At 37.1% G+C, this 27,663-nt stretch overlaps 1 protein-coding gene across 1 annotated transcript in view; it reads right to left on the bottom strand.

Annotated features, from left to right (window-relative positions):
• Positions 1-24,774, bottom strand: part of LRP2 (LDL receptor related protein 2) — a 101,052-nt gene extending 76,278 nt beyond the window's left edge. The window contains 11 exon segments of the mRNA XM_050711658.1: positions 2,037-2,206; positions 3,783-3,911; positions 6,840-6,959; positions 8,376-8,519; positions 9,592-9,708; positions 10,939-11,052; positions 11,175-11,285; positions 17,961-18,077; positions 20,629-20,751; positions 22,864-22,971; positions 24,735-24,774. Of these exon segments, the coding sequence (XP_050567615.1) occupies positions 2,037-2,206; positions 3,783-3,911; positions 6,840-6,959; positions 8,376-8,519; positions 9,592-9,708; positions 10,939-11,052; positions 11,175-11,285; positions 17,961-18,077; positions 20,629-20,751; positions 22,864-22,971; positions 24,735-24,774 (1,293 nt within the window).
• Between the last annotated feature and the right edge of the window lie 2,889 nt (positions 24,775-27,663).

Genomic DNA, 27,663 nt, shown 5'->3' with positions numbered 1-27,663 from the left:
GTAAGAAGCTAAAATAGCCTTGTTCTTTAGCAAATATGGTAGGTTTCTGGATTAAAAAATAGATGAGGAAAGTACATATTGCTTTCCTGGAATCTGTCAAGAAACAGTATTTGCATTAAATGAAATAAATTAACAGGCTTTAGCAAAGCTCTCATGGGTGACCAGAAACAATGGGGGAGCTCTTACTGCACCAACCATTAGAGGGAAATCACAAGGAAAATTTACTTTGCAAAGTAAAGAAAGTGAAGTAAAGCTCTATCCAGACAGAAAGAAGGCTCAGGATTGCTTATGTTTCTCTTTTATTTAAAGCTCATCTTAACAGCATCATGCTCCAAGTAGAAGTAGTATCTTACAAGCAAGCTCAGAACTACATGAAGCGAGCAACATAAATGCAATAATTTTTTATTACACAGAAGTCATGTGATTCTAATGCTGGGTAATATGAAAAGCTAGGAATCATTATCCCTTTCTCAGAACAACAGCATGAAGTTTGAAATGTATCTGTATGAAAATACAGATTACCACAAGTAAATATATGCAAGAAAAATAACAGCTGAAATGATTGTATCATTTTAAATATTCTTCAGGTCCAAATAATGATAACTGAGCAAACCATTAACCGTCTATTGTGTTCTTGGGAAACCTTGCTGATGGAAGAACTTGTGGTCATTAGGTGAGAAGGCAGTACACTACATGAGATTAAAGGTGACAATGTACATAACCCACAATTTTCTGTTTTAGTTCATCTTAATCTTTGAAAAGAAAAAACAAAGACAAGTAAAATAAATCCCTAACAATACTTAGAATTTAAGTATAATTTAAGAACAGAAATGCATATCATACAAGAATATTCTTAATGTCATTGTTTCCTTCAGGGTGCTCTAGTTATGACTTAATTAGAATAATTAATCCTAATTAATTACTTAAGATTGAACAACATTGGGGCAGATAAAAAAGGCAGTCCTGGCCATATGGGGTGTGCAGTGGAAAAACACTTATTACCTTGTATTTGCACCTTTTACAGACTTAAGATAAATCTCCTATCTCATGAAAGTTCAGATTTAACCCTGACTTAACACAGCTACTGTCAATGCAATCACAGTAACAGGAACTCTCTGCAGTGAAAATAAAAATGCCAGAACTGATAACAAGTAAAAATTTGTGTGCTCATTTCCTGTCCTACTTGAAAGCCATGCAGTGTGCTTTCCAACAGAAGGAACATTGGCACTGTAGTGAAAATGCTACTTTTCAGCTCTGGGTAGGTTCGTAATGACAGTGACACCAAACTGATGCATACGTGGTGTCAGTAGGAGGCAGGCCATGGATTCTTCTTTACTCTGCATGGCAGCCAACATGTGGATGAAGATTCTGGAATTTCAGCATTTGACCTGGGACTTTTTTTGTTTCATTAAATTACACATGGAGAAGAAAGAACAAGGGTGATGTCTAGCTTTCACCAGGGTCTCCAGACTGTTTTGTGTGTTTTTTGTTGTTTTTTTTTTTTTTAATTACTCTGTTATACCCTACCTTGAAGCTAAAATATTTCCTCTTCAAAAAAAATGTAACAAAATATTGGCTTATTACACAAAATACTGTCAATATTTGTTATCCAAGCTCAATTACAGTGCTATTTGAAGTATATGAAGAAATTTGATTTTTATCATCTTGGAAGGCACACAGTTTTTACATTTTAAATGATCATGTTCCAAAAAATTACCGAGAAAAAATTGTTCAGTTTTGAAAGAATGTCTACTATTTCTCTTAATTAGTTTTTTGGACTCCATCTCAAATAAAATTAAAAGTTGCTCAAGACATTCCCACATAATAGGATTCTTTGTTAAATATGTCACATGTAATAGTATAGCTTGAAAAATGCAGTCATTAACATAAAACATTTCAAGGAGCTTTTTTGTTAGAAAACAAAAATACGGCCAGCTTGTGCTCTCAAAAATAAAAGCCTATCAACACATTCAGCTTCTGGCTGTTCTCTACTTCCACATACAAAAAAAATTATTATTCTCGAAATTTCTACCCACCTTATCTTGCACTGTATCAGTCCAAAAGATCCTGTGCAAATAAAAGTGAAAGTCCACTCCAACTGCAACACCACGATTCTGCGACTGCACCAAAGTACGAAAACTTCTTCCATGAAGATCTCCAATCAGTAAATCCCGGCCATTGGAAAAAATAATTGACGCAATACCAGCTGAAAGCAGGGGTGACAAATATATGACTACCCTGCAACTGAGCTATTTGCAAAGGGACACTGTAATATATACATATATACATCCTGGATAGATGGTACTATGTGAGTACTAATTTGCTTTGATTTGCCTTTAGTTTCCAGTCTTGGTGCAAACCAGGTAGCAATACGTGTTTAAAGCTCTGCCAGATAGAACTTTTACAAAACTTCTGTGCATCTTAACTCCTAAAGATTCAACTCTCCTATCTCCTTTAATCAAAGTATAAATTTTCTTAAGATTTTTCTGCCCAACGGCATTCTTTAATTGAATTTAATTGCCCAACGGCAATTCTTTAATTCCAGCAGGCAGACCATGTTCCTTAGGCTTTTTCTGTACTGCTCTTTCCACCTTCTTTATTCCCTCATCTCCTCAGAAGATCTTTGCTATATCTTACAGCAGAAGAGAGATTCCAGTAAGTCTCTGAAGGAAAGCTCATTTCCAAAGTAGGTGTCTGTTGAAAGGTTTAATGTATGTCTGAGAAGAATATATTTAAGTCCAAATATTACCCACCTTACACAGAGAACCCTCCCCAGTAAAAATGAATCCAAGGAAACCAATTTAGAGCATGTATGAACTCCACAATAATGATAGAAAAATCAACACTTTCAGAACAACTCAGTGGCCTAAAAATCACACTAGTTTGAATGGAAAGATTCTTGTGAAGGATACAGAACTTTTCTCAAAACAGAATAATCTTTCCTTGTGCTGCCATATGCACATCTTAATACAGTCAAATTTCATTAGCTCCAAAAATTCTGTCTTTTTTGAGGTCATACTTAGAAAATTGCAGAATGATGGCTGCTCTGCAGCAGTTGCAAAGAAAGAAGGGGGAGGGAACTGGGCAGTTCATGCTTTTCAGAAAAGCAAGACTGCTAATCAGCCATGCCAAGCAGTGACTCCCATTCCTGCAGGCAGGAACACCTGCCTCACACAAAAGCCTAGCAGGCTCTTACATCTCCACAAAAAAGAGCTTCCCAGGGTCTGCTTTCAGAACAGAGCAGGAGGTGAACAACCAGGAGGAGCTGCCTACTGTTGACGGGGAACCACACTGTGTGAGGCAAGCATTATTGCGTTTGAACTCACAGTTCAGCAAAAACATTTTCCTGCATGGTACAGTCCTCCTAAAAAATAATGAAGTTTCCTGATTTCTCACTCCCACCGAGTTCCACAGCAAGCAGGTCAGGAAACTGCCTCCCACAGGAATAAGAACTCATCTATTAAGTACGGCTCTGGCAAGGACCTCCCAGATCTGAGGAAGTCATGAATTTTGAATAAGGGCTGGGGACCAGAAGCCATCGTTCTGGGAAGAAGCAGCTCTGCTCAGGCAGCCAGCTCCACCAGTCTACAGGTGCCAGCACATACATGCCAGTCTCTTGTTGATCTCTGCTGATGTTCTGAATGCTGTCCTGACCTTAAAACCTCAAGGCCAGAGTTAACATCAAACACAGATGTATGTTATAGTTATGTGAGCTGCCCCATTTTAAACTCTATTTATTAGTCCAACAACAGCAATAGACTCTTGCAATTCTGCATACTAACCTGAAGTGTTGGCCCTACAGTGTCGATGATGCTCTAGGAAATAACCTTCCACACAGTGGCACTGGTGATGTCCCACACGATCTTCACACAGCTGGTCACAGACACCCCACATTTTGCAGTCGTCAAAATCTGTTAAGTGAACAAGGTATATTTATAAACAATGATTTGTATAAAAGGAATGGTATTGTATTTGAGAAGCTTCAAGTTCGTCCTCTCTGCTTGTTTTATATCTGTTTTCAAAATGATGGCATGGGAAAAGAAGTTTTGTATGTGGTTTTTTTTTTTCACAAATGCTTCAATTTTCTATTTCTAGATAAGAGAACAACTGTTTTGCTGCCCAGTGACCTACCCAAAAAAAAAAAAAACCTGCCAGGTGAAGAGGAAAAATGATGGAAAGGGAAGGGATGTTATTGTCTACTTTCCACAACACATATCTATGCAGCATTCTTGCTGCACTAGATGCAAATACATTTCATACACACACATGCACACCTGGCTGGGTTTCTCTGAAGGTGAGCCATATCTTAACATGAGCGTAGTATTGAGCTCAAGCTAACAAGCTGTACTGGGTCTGGCTGGGATGGAGTTAACTTTCCCCACAGCAGCCCCACGTAGTGCTGTGCTCTGCAATTGTAGCTAGAACAGCACCTACATCACCCCAACGTTTTGTCTGCTGCTCAGCAGCGCTGGCACAGCACCAAGACTTTCTCCAAGCCCCCCAAGGCCAGCAGGCTGGGGTGGGCAGGAGGTGGGAAGGGGACACAGCCAGGGCAGCCAACCAGAGCCGACCAAAGGGATAATCCATACCTGTGATGGCGTGCTCAGCCATAAAACTGGAAAAATGGTAGGAGAAGGGAGGGCTCCTGTTATGAAAATGTCTGTCCTCCCAAACAACCACTATGCTTATTGAGGCCCTGATTCCCAAGACGTGGCCGAGCATTGCTTGCTGATGGGAAGCAGATAATAATTGTTTTCTCTCTCCTTGCTTCTGTGCAGCCTTTGCTTATTTTTTTTTTCTCTCTCTTTTTCCCTTGATTAAGTTATCCTTATTTCACCACCACCACCCCTTTTTCTTTTTTTAATTTAATCATATTTTCTCTCCCCCTTCTTCCTTTGAGGGGGTGGAGTGAAAGAGTGGTATTGTGGAGTTTACTTGGCCACTGGCATGAAATCATCACACAAGCCCTGCTAAAAGGCAGTGTTTACTAGCTCAGACTTGGTACCGTGCTAACACAGGTGTCTGGTTTCCAATTAAAAGCTGGCTGCACACCACAACCAGACAGCAAAAAGTACAACGAAAGAAGTTCCCTTTGGCACGCAAAATACTATATAAGTGGAGTTTGCAGTAAGGACAACTCAGCAAGTTCTCACAGATATGCTCTAAAAGTAATTTCCAGGGTTGCTGCAGAATCTTTTACTTTCAAAACTGTGAAGTATCTGCCTAATCTTCTTGTAAAAGCATGAATATTTATAATTATGACTTGAAAAAAAATAATTTAAAAAATCAGATCTGAGCACTGTCTGATGTCTCATGATATCTGTCATTATTTAGAGCTCAGGAGATTTTTAACACTACTTAACACATGATTTTGTGACATTAAAAGCCTGACCTCCTTCACTTGAAAACTCAGTGTTACCAGTATGCTACATTGCTGGAAACTGGCAATTCTACTGTTAAGCCAAAAATGGAGAAAATGAAATCTCAAATATTATTCATACTGAAATTTCTGTTTTTAAATATTTGCTGACACATAAGTAAAAATGAAGTATTTCCTAGATAGTACATTTTGGTACTGAAAAAATGTTGTCAGTAGCTTTCCAGTTTCCATGCATGTTAAAAATTATCAGTATACAGTGAGATAAAAGCAAATGAAGAGAAGATACACTTTGCTAATACTATGGCTTAATTCTGCCTGTAAACCGGTAGGACTGATTTAAAATAAGATCTGGAATTGTACACTACACTGTTCCTCCATCACAAGTGTTTCTTTCACTACAAATGTATTAGTGCATCTCTGCAAACCAAAATACATTGATTTGAATTTCCAAGACAGCTAGGTTTACGAGGTAGTCAAGGAGAACAACAAAAGACTCACTTAAACTGCACCAGGTTTGCAAATGTGTCCTTACTGTATTTCCCACATAAGACTGGAAGAACAATTTTGTGCCTGGAGTCAGTGCATTGACTCCTCCTTTCTATTAAGAGCAACCATGCTGCCACTGCAGCTCATACAGCCCCAGGCTACCTAGTATTCTTGACAATACAGAAATCTCATGAGAGATGCAGCACCTGGAATACCTTTAATACCACAAGCACCACAGCTTGGGCTGAAAGCTGATAAAAGAATCTGGGTAAATATTTGTCATTAGGCAGTGCTAAATATCATGATTCTGAAGTTACTATATTTCCAATTACTGAGATAAATCATTTATATCACCAACAGTTTGTGCTCCCAATTTACAGCAGATAAAGAACAGAAATCAAGCACCAAAATACTTCATTTACCTTTACATTCTTGCAAAAATTCATTTTTATATAGATAACGTCTATACTCGTATGTCACAGAAGATACAGCTATTCCATAGTGCAAATACAAAGCCCCATTTTCATTCTAAAGTACAAATGTTCTACTGTCTTCACATTCATCCACTTTCAAAAAGTCCTGAACACTTCATCATTACCTGATTTTCCATCCATACAGCACAACACATCTCTGGAGCAGAAACATATTCTGCTCATCTAATCACTGAAAGACCTCTAACACAATTTGATAATGAAAGAAGCACCCAAGATTAAATCATCTTAAACATGATCATACTCTCACTACGTCTTTAACAGTCTAATTGAATTCATCCTTATGATATCTGGTTGGTTGTTTTTTTTCTGTGTCACCATGCAGCTGTTGTACTATTTAGATAGTTATTCTTTTGCTGACTTTAGAAATTCTCTATTTGCCAGTACAATCATCCACTTGGAACTCAGCTTCCCAGTACCCAGACTTTCCCACTGAGCTGTGAGAAGGTACCAGATATCTGCAATCACTGTATTTCACTTACCAATACAAGTACGACTGTCATTGCTACTTATGGTATATCCCGCAGGGCAGTAACACATCCCTCCCGAAGGAGAAGAATGACAGCGATACTGGCAGCTCAGAGCAGCACAGTGCGATATGTCTAAAAAGGAAATGAAATAGATCAGAAACACAAGTATAGCTATTACTGGCAGAACAGCTTTGCCTCACTTGACAGTCACAAAGCTATAGCCTTTTCAATCATCAATCTACAATTTCAGGAACAGTTTTTTAGAACAAATATGCACAAGAAATGATGTCTGAAGTTCCACAAAAATCCCATATGCTCACACACATGCAGGTAAGGAAATGAAAGAAAGAAGGTAGGCTAACGTTTATAATAGGGTTTGAGAATAGAGTTAAAGGATAAGAACTGATCTTCTAAGAGACACCAATAGTAGGAATGTCCTGTGAACAGATGCACAGAGGAAGCCATCTGCAACACACCATACCTTTCTCTGGTTCCACAAAACCTACTCGTGAACTACACTTCCTTGAGCTCCATCTATTGGTACATAACCTCATAATTTACTGTTTTATGCTGAAAAAATAACCTATTTCAGTATATTAAAAAGTATATGCCTACTACTCCAACACATTAGAATATACAGGATGGATTGCGTCCATGGAAAAACTCGTCTTTTTCTTCTCTTCGTTCTTTTTACCTTCATCACTCTTCCCTTTCTTTGTACTAATAACTAATAAACAGTTCCATGACAGGTGACCAAATTAAAATTGTAGAGCACTTGTTGACTTCCTCCTACTTCCTTTTCTTCTTCCTTTTCTTAATGCCTCTTGTTAAACAATTCATTTTGCAGCCCACATCTGATGTCACAACTACCCCATTTAGCAAAGCAAGAGGTGCTCTTATGATAAGTTTTAAATTCCTATTATTTTTTCCTGTCTTCCTATTCCTAAAGGCATGGTTTCATTAGTAGGAATTTTCCTCTTCCTGAAAATTGAAAATGTAAAATGTCCTGGTCCTGATTCTCAGAGTGAATCAATGTTCCTAAGAGTGAAGTCAATAGGAATTATGCATGTTCATTGCTCCCAACAGAGAAAACACAGTTCACCACCAACTGGTGAACCAGATATCCCAGGTGAAAAGACATTTTTGAAAACTCTCATCTAAGTGACTTAGCCAAGGCATATGACACAGTGATTCAGTCCTGTGTTCCAAACAGTACTCAACATTCCTTTTTGCTTACAGAAAGAGAAAAACACAAATACTTAAATTAAAAAGGCATACAGCACACTTTTCCAAGCCTTCCAGAATACATTTTAGGATATGTAGAGGGAATTAAAATCCTCATCTGTGAAACTTCATGCACGGACTTATGAAAGGAGTGGTTTGTTCACAACATGTATGCCTTTTTCAGACCATCCAGACACAATAGTACCAATAAAATAGCAAGGTTCCAAAATTTCTGCTTTGTTTATCAGATAAAAGGTGAATGCAAAAAGATATCAATACAGACATTTCTGCCATTCTATGTATGCTTTTGATTCTAATACGTACTACAATGTCTGCCCGCAGTGATGTTAGTTTCATCTTCTCCTCCAGGGCAGTCTGCAGCTCCATCACACACTTTCCCAATTGGAATGCAATGCCCTGACCCAGGGCAGGCCCACTCTCCTGGGTAGCATTCATGATGACCACTTTCTGTGGAGAAGAGAAACAAGTCTAATTGAGGAATATGTTTCAAATAATACTTGAAGTTTCTTCACTAAAACCTTCCCAAAGCATCGCAATCCTCCATTATTCAGTTTCTGATTACTGCACACAGCTGGGAAAGACTATAAAAGAAGTATCTTCAATACTTCCTTGTCATGCTCTTTCTTTTACCTTCAAACTACAATGCAAACAATACTTCTTTTCATTTTATGTGGTGTTTAGAAGAAGTAAAAGAATTCAGCTTTAGAGTAACTGGTACACCAGAAATGGAAACACGGTTTTGTGGTCTAAAACCATATAAAGGCTGTCTAGATGAAGTGGAGAATGCTTATCATAGAAAAGGCCAATGAAAGAGAAAAAACACGCACACTTTTATTCATTCAAATTTCTATTTCTTGCAGGACAGATCTTGGAAGGAACTGAGTTATTCTCATTATCAACCTTTTTTTTTTTTGGTTACTAGAAGCCTTATGTCTCTCTAATCAATAACCTAAAAATTTGCACAGGAAAAAAAAAAACACGCTGCAAACAGTATACTGGAAAAAATTCTGACTACATGTACATGCCTATAATTATATTTTGAAGGTAAAATCTGAATAGTTTGCATACAGAAGGAAGAATCAAAAAGTTCAGCTCTTCTTCTATTACAAAGTAACTATTCCTAGAAAGTTCGTGAAAAAAAAAGCTAAGCAATTCTTGAAAAGCCCATTTTACTTACTACAGTGAGAATTATCACTTTCTGTGAAGACTTACCCTCCACCTATAGAAATCAACAAAAGAACATTGACTTCAAAAGCCAAGCAAGAATAAGCTGCTGTTGCTATATGATAAACTTAGTTTGCATCATATTTAGTATTACAGCAATAATTATCATATACACTACAACATACTAAATATTGCATAAGTTTAAAAAAAAAAAAGATGGTAAAGATGGAATTCGAAGGTTTTCACAGAGCGAAAACAATTTTAAAACATCTTGATCAGTCAATATTCCACAGAATTAACTTAGTGAGGACTTCCTTGGAACACATCATCATTAGAAATTAGCATTAATACATACCACATCCTCTTTCATCTTCATTATCTTCACAATCATCATCTCCATCACATATCCAGCTCTGATGAATGCAGCGGCCACTTGGACAAGTGAAGAAGTTGCCTCTGCAAGTTGCATAAGCTAAGGAAAGGAACACCAGTAAATCCATGTACTCTAAGTTACAAAACACTCAAAATACTACTCTGGTCTGGTAAATGAATAATCATTTATAATCTCTCCTGTAAAACTGAGCTAGTTCCATATGTCATATATATTGTAAACAGTGTTGTTTTGCTCTGGTTTCAGGTTTGAATTTTGTTTTAAAATAATATTGATGGTTTTTATTACAGAAATGAGAAGATAGGCTAAATTTCTCAACTAATTGTGCAAGTAGATGTACAAGACATTATTACCAAGATTCTTAAAGGTGGACATAACAAGGAGATGATGCTCAAGGTAGCAGGGGTAAAGATATTTGTACGCCTTGTACTCAGAGAAAGAGAGTAAAAAACACAAACAACATTTATGTACAGTAATGTCTAAGCCCTCCATGGTTGTTAAGCATTCCCTGGTAAGAATTCATAAACATTTATGGGTCCTCCAAAGGACAGACACTGCCAAAGAGATAACAGAGAAATATCCTAGGGGAAAGAAGTCATGCTGGTGTTAGGTCCTTGGTAGGTTAGAGAAATTAAATGGCAACATATGGCCTTCCAACAATACACAAGATAAAATTAACTCAGATCCTATAATCAATGGGGGACCTCTATAAATACTTCGATCAGACAAGTGACAGCTTTGTATTGATGATGTTGGTTGGAGATGCAATACCCTGAAATACCTGATCATGAAGAATGGAATAAGCAGGAAATTTCCAGAAAGAGAACTGTCAATTAAAGACCTGACATGAACATCTAAAAGATAACTAGCTGTACAGCTACAAGTCTCTAGAGTTGTACATTATGGTCAGTGGGAATAATTCTAGAAGATCCATTCCATCTATCAGAAAATAAAAATGCAAAAAGGAACCAAACCAATTTGGATCAAAAAAAAAAAAATTATCTTTGGATCATATTAAACTAAAGAAAATGACAAGAACATCAAGAAGCAAGCTGTCACTGAATCCAGCACATTCAAATAGTTACTGCTTAGTAAGGCGCTTATGCAGCAAAGTCAGCCTGGAAAAAGTTTATTGAAGCAGCACTGCTATTGCTAAAAAAAAAATACTATGTAGAACAGTGACTAGCTTCTGATGGCCAGATAGCCGAGCAATCTGTTTTTTGTTATGTGCTGTGCACTTGAACCAGTTCGTGGTAAAGAATTTAAAGAAAGAGAATTAAAAAAAAAAAAGCAAAAAAAAAACGCTCATACTGCAAGAATTTTCATCACTCCTGTCTCCACAGTCATCATCATGGTCACAGATAAAGGCTCGTGGGATACATTCTCCATTAGCACACTGAAACTGCGTACTGGTACATCCATGTGCTGAAAGAGATTATAGCACACAAAAACATACAGGAAATCTGTCAGAAAATCACAAATCTTATACTTTATCGACCATCTTTTAAAGTTAATTTGTTTGGGATCTCGCTGCATGCGGTACTTACTGCAGTTTGTTTCATCAGAAGAATCTCTGCAATCAACTTTGCCATCACATCGTTGGCTTGCATTAAAACATGCTCCATTTGCACAGGATAACTGCTCACATCTTGGGTAGCCTACAATAAGAAATCCCTTGGTATTAGCATGGATATTAGACTGTAGACTATGAGTCATACATATCCAGACATCCACTAGAATATCCTGATTTATTGGAAAACAAACCAGGAATATACAACTTGCTATACTACTACTACTGAAAAACAATCCATTTATCTAATATATGTCTCCTCTAACAGCTATTTAACAATATCCTCTATGTAGTTACTAAAAATCCTTACAAAAAATGAGAGAAAAATCAGATGCCCTCCTGCAGCTCAAAAAAATTTGCAATCCAAAGAGTTTATAATATGACAGAAGATGATGCAATATGAAAGGAGAGCAAGCAGTGAACATTTTTTATTTTCTAGTATTTCAGTTTTACATTTTCTTCATTTTAATAAACGTGTTTAGGTAGAAAAGAAGTTCCTGAGGTTTACAGTCCCTAGATCCTCTTAGAATTTTGCAAGCTCTCACACCCAAAGACTTCACAATTTTAAGCTTTTGTTCTAATTAAACCAAGGATGTTAAACTCCAAAGTCCACGATCCACTTTGGGGTCACTGTTTTTTATTACTCATTTTCTCATTCCCAAAACAAACAAACAAAAATCTATAGAACTAATGATTTTTCATTTTCTGGATGTTGTACTTAAGTAGATGGCTTACAATCCATGCGATTATTTCAGAGAACTTTAAATAAATTCTGAAAACATTTATACATATGAGCAGTGAGTTCAATGGAACTACCCAACCAATTAAGCACATGCAGTACTAATGCTGAGTAGGAGAGGATATTGCTACATAGACAAAAGTTACTTATTTCAGGCAACTGGTAAAAGAAAATAATTGCTATTTTTAGAAGGGGGATTTATTGAACATTTTCCTCTGTGTGGAGGGATAATATAGCAAGATAAATGAACTCAAGAAACAGAATAATCAAATTTCATTTTGCACCTTTTAGTTTTTCAGTTTGAATTCTTATTCTATTTTACCTCCATAAATATCAATAACGTAGACAGAGCAGGCTCTCGCTTAGGCACGTTTTAATTCATACTCTTGAAATTCAAAACATGGATCTTAAAGTACTTCTGCACAACTCAGAAAAGCTGCAATTTTTCCAGGCAGCCGCAAACTGTTTTGCTCACTTCTGCTACATACCATCACATTCCCACTAAACTTTAGTCACCTATGGATGAGGCTTACATGATTTTAAGTGTCAAGTTCTCAGTGTGAGAACATAAACAGCTGTGTTGATGTCCACTAGAACAGGTCTAACCCAACTGCCTCCCTGATAGATTCATTTCCATTTCATTCACTTTTACCACACTTACTGTAAGTCAGCAACCAGCAGGTAGGGACAGCAAGTGGCTAATCCAAGAAAGGTAGCTGCTGAGTTCCTACCTGTGGCCTTCTGTTGCTAGTTCCCTGAGCTTCCATTCCAACACCTTGCATGGACAATGTCAACACGTGCCCAAAACATTCCCTTGTCTCTCTTATTATACTGGGGGAGCCCAAAACGGGAAAGTTGCGTGTTCTTTACAGGTGCTAATGAACAAGACTTGAGAAACTCTGTCTTTCTCTCCAAAATTAAGAAAATGTTAGTGAGCTTTCTACTCCATATCACTAGAAGGAAAATTCTGAAAAGGAAAAGAATCTGGACCTTGGCAGAGGGAGTTAGAAGGGGAAAGAGCGCCCTAAACTGGAATACTTATACGATCTAGCTTAATGATAAGCCCTCCAGCAAAGAAAATCTTGAAAGTGAGCATTGTGACATTTTGAATTGAGGTGGGAAGTCCTTATATTATTCACTGCATTTAGGGCTTGCAAAATAAACATCTTGTAGTTTTGACTTTTTTAAAAAAGTAAGATTTCTCTGTGAGCACCTCATCCCAAAGCAGTATATTTGGGTATTAAAAAAAACATAAGCTATACAAGAAGTGGTGCTCATCAGAGAAGCTGGTCATACTGTCCCTGCTTTAGGGTACGCATGGAGAAAGTGTCAGACCTCTGTGCATGACCTAGAACTACAAAAAAAGCCAAAGGAAGGGTTCTCTTCCAGGGACTCTGATACGTAGCTTTTTTTGACAGGTGCATTAGAAAGGGTTGAAAAGGATGGTTAAGGTTCTCAGTTAAAAGAGGGACGAGGTAGGTAGTTTGCATCTACAGAAGTCAGAATACAGCTGTACAAGAGTGGCGAGTGGAAAAGAGACTGCAGCATAAGACTAAAGATGGAGTTAGAATGAAAAGTGAAGGGACTGACAGGAAAGAAAATACAGCATTTTCTTTCACCATGTCTTAATTGTGAAGAGCCTCCATTTCCTGTGAACACTGTTTCATTTGTCTTCTCCTTCCAAGAACCTGTGGCTTATTAAAGAAAACTGAAAAGAGGAGATCTTTTCCTTGAGATCACCGTTCCTAGAAGATAATACAAGCTTTGTGGAAACAGGGAGAAACCCAACTACATTCATTCCAGTGTGCAGGCAGAATGTGAGCTCTTCTCTCTCTCCTCTTCTGAGACATCTCTTTTTCTTAGCCAAAATACTCCTCTGCAGTCTCTCCCCATAATATGCCAGCACTTCAGTGCAAAATATGATCAACTAGTAGATGGCAGCACAAATGACAGATAAGACACCTTGCTCCTTGTAACCCACAACCTGGTCTGGGGCAACAGTTGCAAAGACATTTAAATGGCATGTGGAAGATGCTTGAAAGCCATGTCACAGGAATTGCAAAGCTCTATTACTTTGCTCTCTGCCTAACACTTTTGTTCTGCAAGCTGGAAATACATCCATGCAAAAACAGTAACAGGAAATGGCTGCAATTGGTATTGGATTCAGTAGACACCCATCTCTGTCACACAGAGGTGTAGGAAGTATACAGGAAGTATAACCTTATGTAAATCCAATCCATGTTCCAAGAAGGATAAAGGAAAATAAAAAGGCAATTTCCTACTTCCAGGTGTCTTTTTTTTTTTTAATCACAGCAAAGCTTCTGAACATTTTACAAAACTAAACTAATTAAAACTCTGACTCACTGCCACGAGTCACCATCTCACAGTGGGCATATCATTGCCCAGAGAGCTAACAGACACTAGGAGAAGGACTTACCCCAAGCCCAAGACTCCTTTGAGCCACATGGTGTCAGGCAGACTTCATAGCAGTGATGCTTTGAGGGCTGTCAGACCAACCAGAGCCTTGTCCCTAGCCTTAATTCCTGATTTTGATGCCTGCCACTATAACCTTTTGCTGCCTTCTTACCTTGCTTCAGTTTTGCTTCTTCCCTTACCCAAACTCTCCCTGGTGCAGACATTTCCTTCAGCCTGAATTTTTGCCTTATCCTGGAGCTGTTATATACAATTTGTCCAACTTAAGAGCATTAGCCTCTGACCACAGTCCTTTTCTTCCTGTTTGGACTACATCCCTTATGATCTCTTCAGTTCTTGATCTTTGTTCACCTTCACCCCCCATCTCTGCAAATCCATCCCAGACCTGACTGCCCACTTCCTGACCACAACAGCTACTGAGTGCAGTAAACAAGAGGCAGGAATTAACAGGTTAGGCAGTTGACCCATGGCAGCAATTCAACATCTAAATTAGAAGCGAAAATCTAGAGCTTCTGGCCCAGCACTCAGCCCATCAACCTCAACAAACACATATACACATACAAATACATAAACAAATACACATTACTAAAAAACTTCCCCTTTCTCCCTATTGGGCTCAGCACAGTGCTCAGCCACCAAGGCTGTATCCAGGAAGTGAATTCAGAGCTGTATTCTGTCAGTCACCGCAGACCAAAATTGGACATGGCTGGGATTTTCATTTTTCAACTGCAAACCTGAGGCAGGAGAGAAAATTCTACCTCTAACTGAAAGAAATTAAGAATACAATACAGCAAAGTGATGCCAGTATTGGCAACTTACTACAAAGAAGTATTTGTGACCCTAAATAGCCTGTCACTTCATTCGGCATTGTTGAAGTTTTAAAATGGAAGTATTTGCTAGCTGCTGACTACTAAGACAGCTGGAAAAACAACCTGATATGCATATTTAACAGAAATTAAAAAAAAATCATTTTATGAAATTGAAACAGCTTCAATGCACTAATTACATGACCCATAGCTGAAACATTGTTCTGATGTTTATCTTAGCCTCTGCATGGGTAGTTTTCCCTTCCTGTTAATCCCATTAGCACTAAAATGGACTAAGGTTCTGAATCCCCTTGTTCTGTTTTATTACTTGTTTAATTGTTGAGTTACTTCATACTGGTGACATTTTGCAATTGACTAGTTTCTTAAATAATGTAACTTATTCAGCAATAAAACTTCATCTTCTTTACAATTTAAATTTGCTTCCAGAAAGACCAATGAGTGCAAGGCATAAGTAAACAGACGTAAATTTGCATTCTGTGATGCTCCATAAAATAACAGGATCCATTTTAAATAGCTCTTTTTCTTCCATAGTTCCTGGACGTTTTGTTTTTATTTATTAAATCATGTGATAAGGGAAAAGTAGTGACAAAGGAAGAGAAAAAAACAGTTATACTTCTCTTATATTTGTTTATATCAAATAGGGTAGAAAGGGAGATGGATAGTAACAGTGGGAAAAATTAATGTTCAAAGCAACTCCTGAAGCCTGCTTTAAAACAGTAAAATCTAATACTTAAACTGATTCCTATTGTATAGCTAATCATAAAGCTACCAAACAATTCATTTTGTCTTATGGCTTCTATTTAAAGTGTCAGACCTTGCAAAGATGGGGCTTGTCATTTCAGTCTTCCTGACTTACCTGTCTTCAGCACCATCACATTTCTTTAGACTAGTCCAACACTGCAACTTTTAATGTTCCAAGTCACAGTCATTCTTCTGTCTCAGAGGGACTGTCAACACATATTCTAATAAAACAGAGTAGTGGCTGCTGACTGATATGAGGCAGTTCCTCTCCCTGGGGCTAAATATTCTGCCTTCACAACAGTCACGGGGCCTACTGTCTGATGCAGCAGTGACTGGAGCACACAGCGGCAGAGCACCACTGTTAAGGTATCTAGAGACTCCTTTCCAAACTGCCTTTTTAATTATTTAGCTGAGAATGTTAAGTATGAAATAAAATGCGCAGTCCAATTTTCACGTGTTAATGTGGCTTCTAGTCCAAAGAAAGAATTCTGACATTGTCTTTAGGACTCCTCTCCCAATCTGTTACAGATTTACTGCTTTATAATAATCACTTCATTTCATTTGGCTATTTCATACCTTATTCACAGACTACTTACAGTCTTTACTTTTTTAGTCTTTTACTTTTTTTAGTCTTACTTTTCAGAGGTGCTGAGCAGTTCCTCTTTTTCAGTTCATAGATAATGCTTTTTTCAAACAAATATCTTCAAGAATTTTTTTTTACATGTAATACATTTGCTAAATTAAGTTATGAAATCTCTTTGTCCCTGAAATTTAAGAAAGAAATGCCAAGCTACAGAAGATATTCTTCCAGCAATGATATGGGGTACTGGGTACTTTGTATCTTGGCATTTAGCCACTTGTGTTGGTGACTTAAAAATTGGCTGTGGGTCTGCCTAATGGAAAAGTTCCAAGCTGGTTGTCTCAGCAACCTTTTATTCCAAAGTATCATTTAGTTCTAAAACACCTTTCACTTTTAAGAGCACACATTTTTAGCCACTTTTGGGTCAGGGATAAAATGCACTAGCAGTTGGCTAACCATGTAATATACCAGTTTTCCTTTACATGGCATGCACATATGCCCTTATTTCTCAAAGTGGAACCATTAACAACAACTCGTTTCTTGCTTCTTTAATTATTCTTTATCATGCTAACCTCTATTTCCCACCCCCTAGATCTGCTTCCAGTCTGCTTCTGATCAAAGTTTAGAGTTTGGCCTTTTTCTCAGAGGCATACTAAGTTCTAACAGCTGATATGAATGACATGTAAAGATTTTCCTCAATACCAACAATGAACAGACATGCTGTTACACACACTCTTGCATAGCTATTAGGCAAAAGCATCTCTGAAAAACATAACCTCGATTCTGTGGCCAGCTGTCTTCTTCATCAGTACTCAATCTAGGCTAGGATCTAGGGAGGCTGTAACCAGACAGTCAGGCAGCCTCAACTCTGTGGAAGTTAGACTGGAAAAAAAGATACTTGTCCATCTTTGTTTTATTGGCACAATATAAACAGCTTTTCTGAATGCAGTATGATCCAATGCTGCTTCATTTCCATGAGAAACTGCAGTTTTTGAAAACAAATGCTTTTCAAAGGGTTAAGTCCTTCAAATAAATTATTTGGGATCAAATTCTTCTTTTCTGTACAGGTTATAGTTACCACTGATTTCAGTAAACGGTATACAAACAGAATATGAAAAAAAAATGCAAAATTAGCTGAGTTTCCTAAGGCTTTAAGCCATTTAAACATGGTTGTTTTTCTCCAGTGCAATATTTATTATTTTTCAGGCAATGACAAACAAGAAGTCTTGACCCCATGGTAGTAGTTTGCATTTGAGTACTGCAATAATGAACCTGTATCAGAATATCAGCTCTAATACACAAAAGAATTTGCAATGAAACTCATAACAAGAAGCATATTGTGGGCATCCTGTCCATCAACAAGCCCTTTAATCTTACAAATTGATTAAAATGCCACAGAGAGATGAGATGAAACTAGATATAGTGCTAAGGGTTAAGACTCACGGCAGTCTCTTTCATCTGTTCCATCAGTGCAGTCCTTTACTCGATCACACCTGTATGCACTCGGGATACATTGTCCATTTGAACACGTGAACTGCTGACTTGAGCATGTCCTCCCAGCTGCAAGAAACAGGCACTCATGAGTTTTTTCCTTCAACCAGGAGTTTTTAATGTAGAAAACTACTTTCCTTCTTCCTTTCTTAACTACTCCATCCTTCTCACAAATACAAGCATAAGACTTTCTCCCCCCTCCTTTACTTTTGCATGCGCAGGTGGACTTAAAAATGCTTGACAAGCAGATAGCAAATAACTCTGTGAGGCTGTCTGTAGCCTGCATGGTTACTGCTTCATTCCACTAGCAGGGTTGACCTCTAGGTTAAAAATTACCTCTTTGTAATTGTTCTGCCTAAAAGATTAAACTACTAGTTCTCATTGTGTCAAGTTATTCTCTGTTATTTTGTTTACTGGGTCAATATCTGTCAGTGCCTATCAGTTATTTGGTCAACTACCCAAGCATAATGAATATGAACAAGAAATCATCTATACTGCCACCACGTAAACACTGCAGAGCTGGAGGTAAGGCACTTCTCTGTAATACAGCCAGGGCCTCAACAGTCAAGTAACTAACGGCGGGCTGAGAACGATTACATCTCTTCTCAAGACAACTATGTCAGTGAAAAGCAACCACATAAAACTGTATGATTCTACTTTGATTCTACTTGAGCTAAATTACACTCTCATTTCCTCTTAGGCAAATTAATTGAGTCTATGAAGATAGAACTGAAGGGTAAAATCACTGCCAACTTTTCCTCCCTTCTGCCATTTACAGTTTTGTTCCTTCCAAACTCATGTCTCCACATCACCCCAATCCATATGCTGGTATCTGGTCTGCTGCTTTACAGGGGTCTCTATTCTTTCTCCTTTCAGCAGTGTTCCCAAAGCAAGCTCAGATACTCATGTCATTAGAAAAAGAAGAGAGATCAATACAGCAAAGTAGAACAGGTATTTTTGTAATTTTGCGTTTGTGACTCACAGATCTGTTGGCCAGCTGGCTCTCAGGGAAGATTTTGGAAGTTTCAAGAAATAAAAGCTCCTCTATCATTCCCAAGCACAGAGATAAAAAGTCCCATACAAGGAGATGGCTCAAAAACAGCACAACAGCACAGTTCTGCTGTGTAATTACTTACAGAGACTTTTCAAAACATTCACGATTAACGAGTACATGGAGAACGGTGTTACTGTGACCCAGTTCAAAAGTTAACCTAGAGCTGTTGACCATTTTGCATTTTTATCTACAGATTCCTTAGTTAATGCACAAACAGCGGATGTGCTGACACCTTCACGGAGGAAGAGGGAAGCAAAACGCAGTTCACCTTAGTTCCAACTTTTCCATCCTTAGCGGGACCACATACCAAGATCGAAAAGCACGCACCTAAGCTGTGAGAAAAATTCTTCCAAAACAAACCTGTGAACCTTTAATCAAGGGGGTTACTGAACACCTCCCGAGCTGTTCAGGCAATTTAAAGAAGTTATCCAAAAATTACACATAGAACCAAACGGGAAAAATAAATGAATCATATCACTTAAAGGAACTTGTGATACTAGAAGTAGCAGCAAATTGGTTCTTTAGAACACTACAACACTTGCTCTTCCTTTTTCATGCCACAACGCAGCAGAGAATATAATTTGGTGTGACAGTCATCCCAGTTCACCGTTCATTACCTTGGCACAAATATAACCGTATGTAGCCCTTAAACTGCTTAGTTACTAAATTCAAAAATCAGAGTAACGTATTTTATTATTATTTATAATCAATATGTATCTTATTACCAATACCAAAAAGAGAAAAGCCTACAGCAATGGCAGTGAGGCTGCTAAAATACATGGAGAACATTAAACACTTTGTGTATTAATTATGTTTGAATTGCTGTTTTACACCAGTGTAGCACATTAAAGTGAAGTGCTAATACAAACCATGTCCTAAGATTATGCTGTCCAAATAACAGAAGACTAAACTTTCATCCCATACCAGGACTTCTTGTATTCCTCCCATCCACTATGAGGGAGGAATACTCACTTCTCATACATCCAATATGAGAAAGAACTGCTCTGGTCATTTTCAATAGTAGCACCATTAAATAGCATCTCTGAAGACGACACAAGAATCTTTAACAATGCTTACTTTAACTGCTTGATAACTCCTTTTTCTATGCATAAATTTAAAACTTCTACAAAGAAAGGAAGGTTTTTTTTGTTTGTTTGTTTTTTAATTCTGAGATGCTAGTATGAATTCTGTTATCCAATGACTGAAGCAGCTTTTGCTGTGATGGTGTTTATGTATCAGGGTATTATGTAGATTTCACCATTTTTTTTAACTACTAAATTCTGTATCAGCCACAGAACTAGTATGCACTGTATATTTCCCTCTTTTTCCTATTTTTAATTAACTAAAACATCAGTAATTTTCAGATTTAAAGATTTTGAGATGCCTCTTAGATAAAATATAGCAAATTTGTCCTATCTGCATATATAATTTCTAAAACTACTTTGGAGAGACTCTTCTGGTAAAAGCTGCACTTAGAACAGGCTTGTTACTGTATTTTATCAATATGTTATGCTAATGATCTCTTACTTCATGAAGTTGGTGTAACATTAGATATTAAATACTTACGACATTGTTGATGCTCATCTGAACCATCTTCACAATCTTCCTCATCATCGCATACCCAGGAGTGTGGGATACATTCACCATCAGTCTGACACTGGAATTGATTTCCCTCACAGGTAGGTTGTGCTAAGTAAGCAGAGAATAAAGAAGTCATTTCACAAACATGTGGGAAAGCAATTTCAAATAAAAATAAATAAATAAATAGAAAGACTTAAGGTTCAAGTATCAGTTGATTTAAACTTCCACTAAATACATGAACAAACCAAAGAAATACAACTACAAATCAAAGAAAAGGAACAGATCAGGGAGGGGGTGCAGCACAAGGATACTCAAGTTTTAGTGAACTTAGGTAAACTTTAGTTTTAGTGAACTCCTTTGTATGGATCTTCAGTTTTGCATCCTCCCATGGAGAAAGGCAGGCCATAGCAAAAGCTTGGGGCTCTGGACTGTCCTCTGCGAGAGCCTCTTTTTCTGCACTTCTATATGGAGTAATGCTAGCTTCCCTAGGCTCACAGAAATCCATTCAATTTCCCTCACTCCACCCCAGATGCTCTATCCCTGGTAGGAAGATCTTTCAAAAATAAGCTCATGATTCTTCTACATGAATTCATAAGGCAAAAGTGAGGGTCATGTCAGAACAACCCGAATGCTGCTGTCCCAGCTCCACTCTGGATTTTTCAATAGCCAAGCAACAGGGAGCCATTAGAGAGGAAGATCAAAATAAATGCTTGAAACTAACTGTGTTACAGCTTACTTGCTCCACCCCTAGTTAATACTCCTGGGAAGAATCACTGGCACAAAACAGTCCAGTAGACAGGACTCTGGTCTTAATGATCTTTTTTCATGGGATCATGTTTTTGCTGTGCTGCAAAGTCATCTAGAAACACTTTGTGCTCACAGAATGAAATGTAAGCAAAAGTATTGATGCAAACAAAAGGTTTCAAGGCAGAAAATGAAATCACTTTGTAGATTTAGCATTGATAAGTACAAAATAATATTAGAGGTAAAGTAACTAGATAAAGTCAATCACAGACAATCGACTTCATGTATATTTTTTTGGATTCCTGTTTTGGGTACCAAAGAAAAATCTTGTAATATTATTTTAACCATAGGCCAGTTTTAAATAGTTTAGAACTATCTTCCTAAACACTTGTGCCCCACTAACTATAGCACACTAGCACATTGTTTTTAAAAGCACAATTAACTGAAAAAAAAATGTAACGTTTCATTTTCATCTTCCTAAATCATCACGAGTATGAAAATGAGAACAATTCAGTATCATGCTTACAACTATGACAAATATAGCAGATGTCAGGTTTCTGTTAGCTTTCACAAAGTCAATACAAATTTTACTCTCCCTTTGTTCAAAGCCCAACCAATTCTATCCAGCTGCAGCTCAGAACTAAGCTGAAATAGTAAGCTATAGGACAACACTTTTTTTTTCCCAGTTTAAGGCAATTCTTCATTAAGAATTGCACTTATTTTTGGAGCTAAATAAATGCTAGGCAACAAATCAGTCTGCCAAGCTGTGTGAATGACCTCCAATTATTATATGGGTCACGCAACAAAGAAACAATCCAGTGTGAAAAGAATCAACATAAATTAGTCTTTTGCATTTGACATCAGCTACAGGACAAAAACTGGCCTAACCTGTAAGTGGGCTGATAACCACACCAGCCCACAAGAGCTCAAAGAACACTAGCATCCAGAACATAAATGCAGGCAAGTTTGTGTAAACAGACTGTGGAGGGAATATCCTCATTTACATATATATATATATATATATATATATATGTATATTAATGTATATGTATATGTAATGTGTGTATATATATATATTTTAATATTTAGCTTGAAAGAGTCTTGGACAGTCAGCCTGGACATTGTAGCCCATCTGAATGCAATTTTTGTCAGAGTTGCATACGCGGAGGACAACACAAGCACTCTAAACAACTATCTAAGACTCTGCTTAAGGTGCAGTAGGTACAGTTCATTGTCTAGGGTCTCAAAGCTCCAAAAATTTGGAGCCCAGGTCATACTGGTGGTATTGGCATGTGCATCCAATATTCAGGATTCCACAGGACTGAGCAGATTGTAGTCATCTCAGACAACTAGGATTTTTCTCCGCCTCTCTCTCCCTATAATGTTCACTCTTGTAGCACAGGTACAGTTGGGAGCACTTTGGGAGCTCGGTATTTCTTATGTTATCAAAATTTGCTCTACAGTTGTTTCACTTACGACAACCAGCTTCATCTGTATCATCTGAGCAGTCTCTGGCCCCATCGCACCTCCAGTCTGCAGGAATACAGCGACCATTTCCACAGCGAAACTGCCCATGCTCGCATCCTGTGGTAAAACAGTAACAAGCAGGTTAGCAGTACCAATTAAACAAAACAGACACTGGAGTGTATTCCTGTCAAATAATCATATGTATATCCATAACCTTATAGCATGGAAAGGGAAGAAAAGATTATTATGATAATACAAAAATTTAAGTAGGTGTCTGTATGAAAAAGCATTGGGACAGTCAAAAAAAAAAAAAGAAGAACCAGCTTTAAATCTTACAGGATTACAACTTACAACTAAATTACTAGAAAATTGAAAAACTGAATTGAAAATTTTAATACACTCATATATTATCCAAACAGAAAAGAGAAAAAAAGGTCTTAGAGGGGAACATATACAACAGAAAGCTATTTAACAGGACTGTTCCAATTTTAAATTCACAGACAGTAGAGACTTACATAAAGGAAGGGGATTATTTTCCACAACATATCAAAGGGCTAAATATGCTAAACATGTTGTCCTCCCCACAGCCCATGTAGATAATAATAATAATAATAATAATAATAAACCCCCTTTGATGTGGAAATCTTGTTTCAGCAGCCACATATTGGTGACCTGCTTGAAAGTATAGAAAGGTCTCTATTTTGTTTTGGTTTATAACACCCTAATATTTAAAGTCTTTCCTCTGAAGTACAGTAAAGCATGTCTTCAGTCATCATTTAAATAGCAAATAATTTTAAAAGAAATTAAGCTTTCAGACATTTAAGGCTGATAAAAGTTAGCCTGCTGTCATTCTCTCCCACTTGACCTACTAAGGATTAAGACCTGATAAAGAAACATTCACTTCCAGTGTAAATGCAGCTGTATCAGGCCTTTATTAGAGTTGTCTAATGAAATCTCCAGTCCCATAGGAGAGAGCAAATGCACTGTTTATGGCCTTTCATTGTGACTACAGCCTCATAAAAAGGGAGCGAACAGTTTTATAGGTCCCCAAAACAATGAGCTATAACATAATTAGGCTCAACAGAGCTCTGTTTCATGTTAATCTGTTGTCAGCACCTCAGAGCAGGGAACACTGAAAAAAAAAAGAGGTAGTAGCAAAACCCAACTCTGAAGAAAAAAAAGTTTTCTGATTTAATTAATAACTATGTGATAAAACTACATCTTTCAATTACTCTGAGTGATTTGTCCAGAGAAGATAACCTCAGTATATATAAAGCACAACCACCTACTTTCTGAATTCATGATGACATAAATAACACGCTACCCTAACTTTCATGTAAAACCAGGCATATCAACACTGTCACATAAACACAGTTAAGTGATGTATTCCTAAGGGATATAGGCAAGCTACTTTATGCAAGGAATGTTCAAATCTGATTGTCTGGTAGTGACATCCTGATTTATAATGTATCCTGCAAATGGTCAAAAATTTCACTTGGATAAATGGTGGTACAGAGTGGTACAGGAGTATGTTCACCCAAATACCTTCTATAGACTAATGCATGATGGTGGTTGGTGGTGCAGGTCTGGGGTTGGTGGTGCAGGTCTCTTATCAACTACCTTTAAAACACAACAACCTCCCTTGCAAAACTGCCCTGAAGGAATGTACAAGTTCACTCTGGAATCCCAGGCCCTCTCTCTGAATTTTACCCTACAAAGCAACATTTCCATATGAGATTAGCAGTTAAAGCTCTAATGAACACAATGCATAAAACACCATTTATCGGTTGGAATTATTATGCAAAGTAAAAACTAAACCCACTTGCATATTTAGCATATATTGCTCTTCAAAACCACAAGAATATTCATAGCTAACTTACCTAAAAAGAAGTTACAGTTCAGAATTAAATCCATATCCATGATTAGTTTCCAGTGAATAAGAGGTTTATAAACATGCAATATGTGCAATAATTACACTATAATTTGTACATTATTTGTAAAGAAAAACTAGCCAATTTTTTTTTCAGGCATTACACACAACTGCTAATTTATTTTGCCTATCTTGTAATAAGTTCCTACATTTAAGCATATTCTTATAGCGATATAAATGAGGAGATAACACCGATAAACTTTTTAGAAAGCATTATAAACATAGCTGCCTTCGTACAGCATGAGAAATGGTAACTGAATGTTAACAGAAAATCTGCAAAGCACGCAGTTCTCCTACACTGTAATTCTTCACAGAATTAGAGCTTAAGTTGCTCACACCTACATCCAGTAAGTGCTGTATCAATGTCTGTTTATAAAATTCTTCAACAGACCTGTTATAATTCATTTAATTATGGCATTAGCCTTTTCTAATGTTATCTTCCATGCTTACTTGTAACTGAAGGCAAAGAGCTCTGATACACCTTTACAAAAAACAAAACAGACTGATACCTGATGTATGACTGTTTTATAATATCTTTATAACAAAGATAATCACATAGCAAATAATGACATTAATTCACTAAAAGACAGTCTGTGAAACCAAGTAATATGGAAGAAGTAAAAGTGATCTGTAGTTTCAAGAGCACTACTCACCAAAGCTCCAGAAAGCTTTTGATTCTGCTTTGATCAAAACTAATTCTAACTTAGTTAAAGGAGAATGCAATCAGGGGCAAAATGAATGATTACAAAATCTATTGCTACTAACACTCAGCAGAAATATCCAGAATGAAAGAAAAACAACCACATCATCAATAAGAGCATATTGATTATTGTTTATGGTTTGTTACCATGAACAACTCCAGTGACCATTTGCTCTAAACTTAAATGTACATATTCTGCATAAAAACAAATACTGGAAACTTACAAGATTTGAAGAATTGTGATTTAAATGCTATGAATTTAGTTATCTGTTTTAAATAGTATTACTTTAGGTAATAAATTAATTGCAGGCATTACTCACACTGACTAGGGATGATCCACTGAGGAAGCATTACAGAGTCCAAAAGGACTATTTCCAGTGGTATAGGCTATGCAATGGGAGCCTGCAGCACCTGGGTTTCAGCAAGACCAGGAACTGTCAGAAGACAAGGGACATCCGCTTGTTTTTTGGCATTATTTGAAGCCTTGATTCACTGAAGGATTAATAATTATAAATTTTATGGAAGATTTTGCTTTCGATAAGAAACTTTAAAAAAAAAAATAGGAAGGCAGCTCATGAATCAGTCGGATGCTGCCAAAAATTAATACTAATGAACTAATTTCCATAGAAATTCTGATTTCCTCTGACAGATACTGATAAAACCAGACACCTCTTTCACACAGACAGAATTCTATTAATAGGATTCCTGCAGGAAATAACCACTGAGTTTAAAAACAAGCAGTAAAACAATTAAAGTTTAGGTTTTACAGTCATGCTTAAAATTTGCTAACAGAAAAGTACCTGGGTGACTTTTAAAATTTCAAAATTGAGAGAGGGTTGATTTTTTGGTTTTGCTTTATTTTTGTTATAATACATTTTTATCTTCTGACTGTGATTAAAGCACTAACAGAAGACAGACTAGAAAAATACATGGCAGAGCTGATGAATCATACATATATAAAGAAGAATTTCTGGGCATTAACAGTAAGAATTTTGAAATATTAAATATCTATTTTAACTATTTGATATTCAGGAAAACAAACTAAGAACAGATGTCATCTTTAATATAAACCAGTCTAGCACTGGAAAATACAAACCAAAGATCAGAATTCTCAGTGGAAAGATATATCCCAAAGCATCATTCCTAAACTTCTTGCCACTCTTACTCTCTTTAGGCTTTATGCTGATGTTGTCACTGTACCTTCTGGGGCTCTTTGTGTCTGGGATACTCTTGTAGAGACTCCTGAGTGGATGTTTAAGATTCATAATTTGCTCAGTTAGAAACAAGAAAGCTAGTATTACTGGCTCTGGCTAAGCTACTTGCTCAAAGATTACGCCAGGTAGTCATTTTGCAATGGAATAAAGAAACATAATAGCGATTTTTTCAGAGCAAAGATGGGATGAAACACTAATCAACAACCAACAACAGCTGGTCAGCAACAATGACCACTGCATAGGAATGAAGTCTCCCAAGTTAAACCACTGCCAAAGACAAACTCGGCTGCCACCAGAGGTTGGTAGCCAGCCTTAGCACCACTAATGAATGTTACTTGATGTCACATTAAGCCATACGGAACTCCATCAGAAAAGAGGGAGTTTAATAGCTTCAGGCATTTCACAGCACAATGGTTCTAATTCATACGGCTAGTCTTCAACAGAAAGGCAGCCCATTATGCCCTCTCAAGTTTCCTTGTGCTTCACTTGCCCCAATATGTTTGTGTTTAAATATTTACATTGAGAACTAAAGCTTAAATTCAATCTTCTTGTATTAAAAATGGAATTGAAATAATTTTATGTTTGACTGATAATGGAGACCAACATTGCTTTACAACTCTACACATTAAGTTAGACTACTTTCAGTTTCTCTCTAAACAGTTACAGTCTTCTCCAATTCTTTTCATATAGTCCACCTTCTGAAGTACTTATATCATCCACAGATTTTAAGGGCACCACGGCAGTCTGACTATAAAGAATAGACCAAAATAATCATTAGTTCTTTCTTCCTCATGCTCATAACATCATTGAGAACTGCTAACATTTGATCTTGAATGAAAGATTTAAAGTAATGAAGAATGTATTAAACCCAGGGTAAACTGCACCACTCTAAACGTCCACTTAAAAATGACACTTACATTACTGTGATTACTTTATATTTCAGGAATCACATCTCACAATTTTTT

The sequence above is a fragment of the Cygnus atratus genome, chromosome 6, assembly GCF_013377495.2.
Source record: "Cygnus atratus isolate AKBS03 ecotype Queensland, Australia chromosome 6, CAtr_DNAZoo_HiC_assembly, whole genome shotgun sequence".
NCBI classification, from domain to species: Eukaryota; Metazoa; Chordata; class Aves; order Anseriformes; family Anatidae; genus Cygnus; species Cygnus atratus.
Note: the sequence above shows the minus strand (reverse complement) of the source record. Positions and strands in the feature narration are given on the sequence as shown.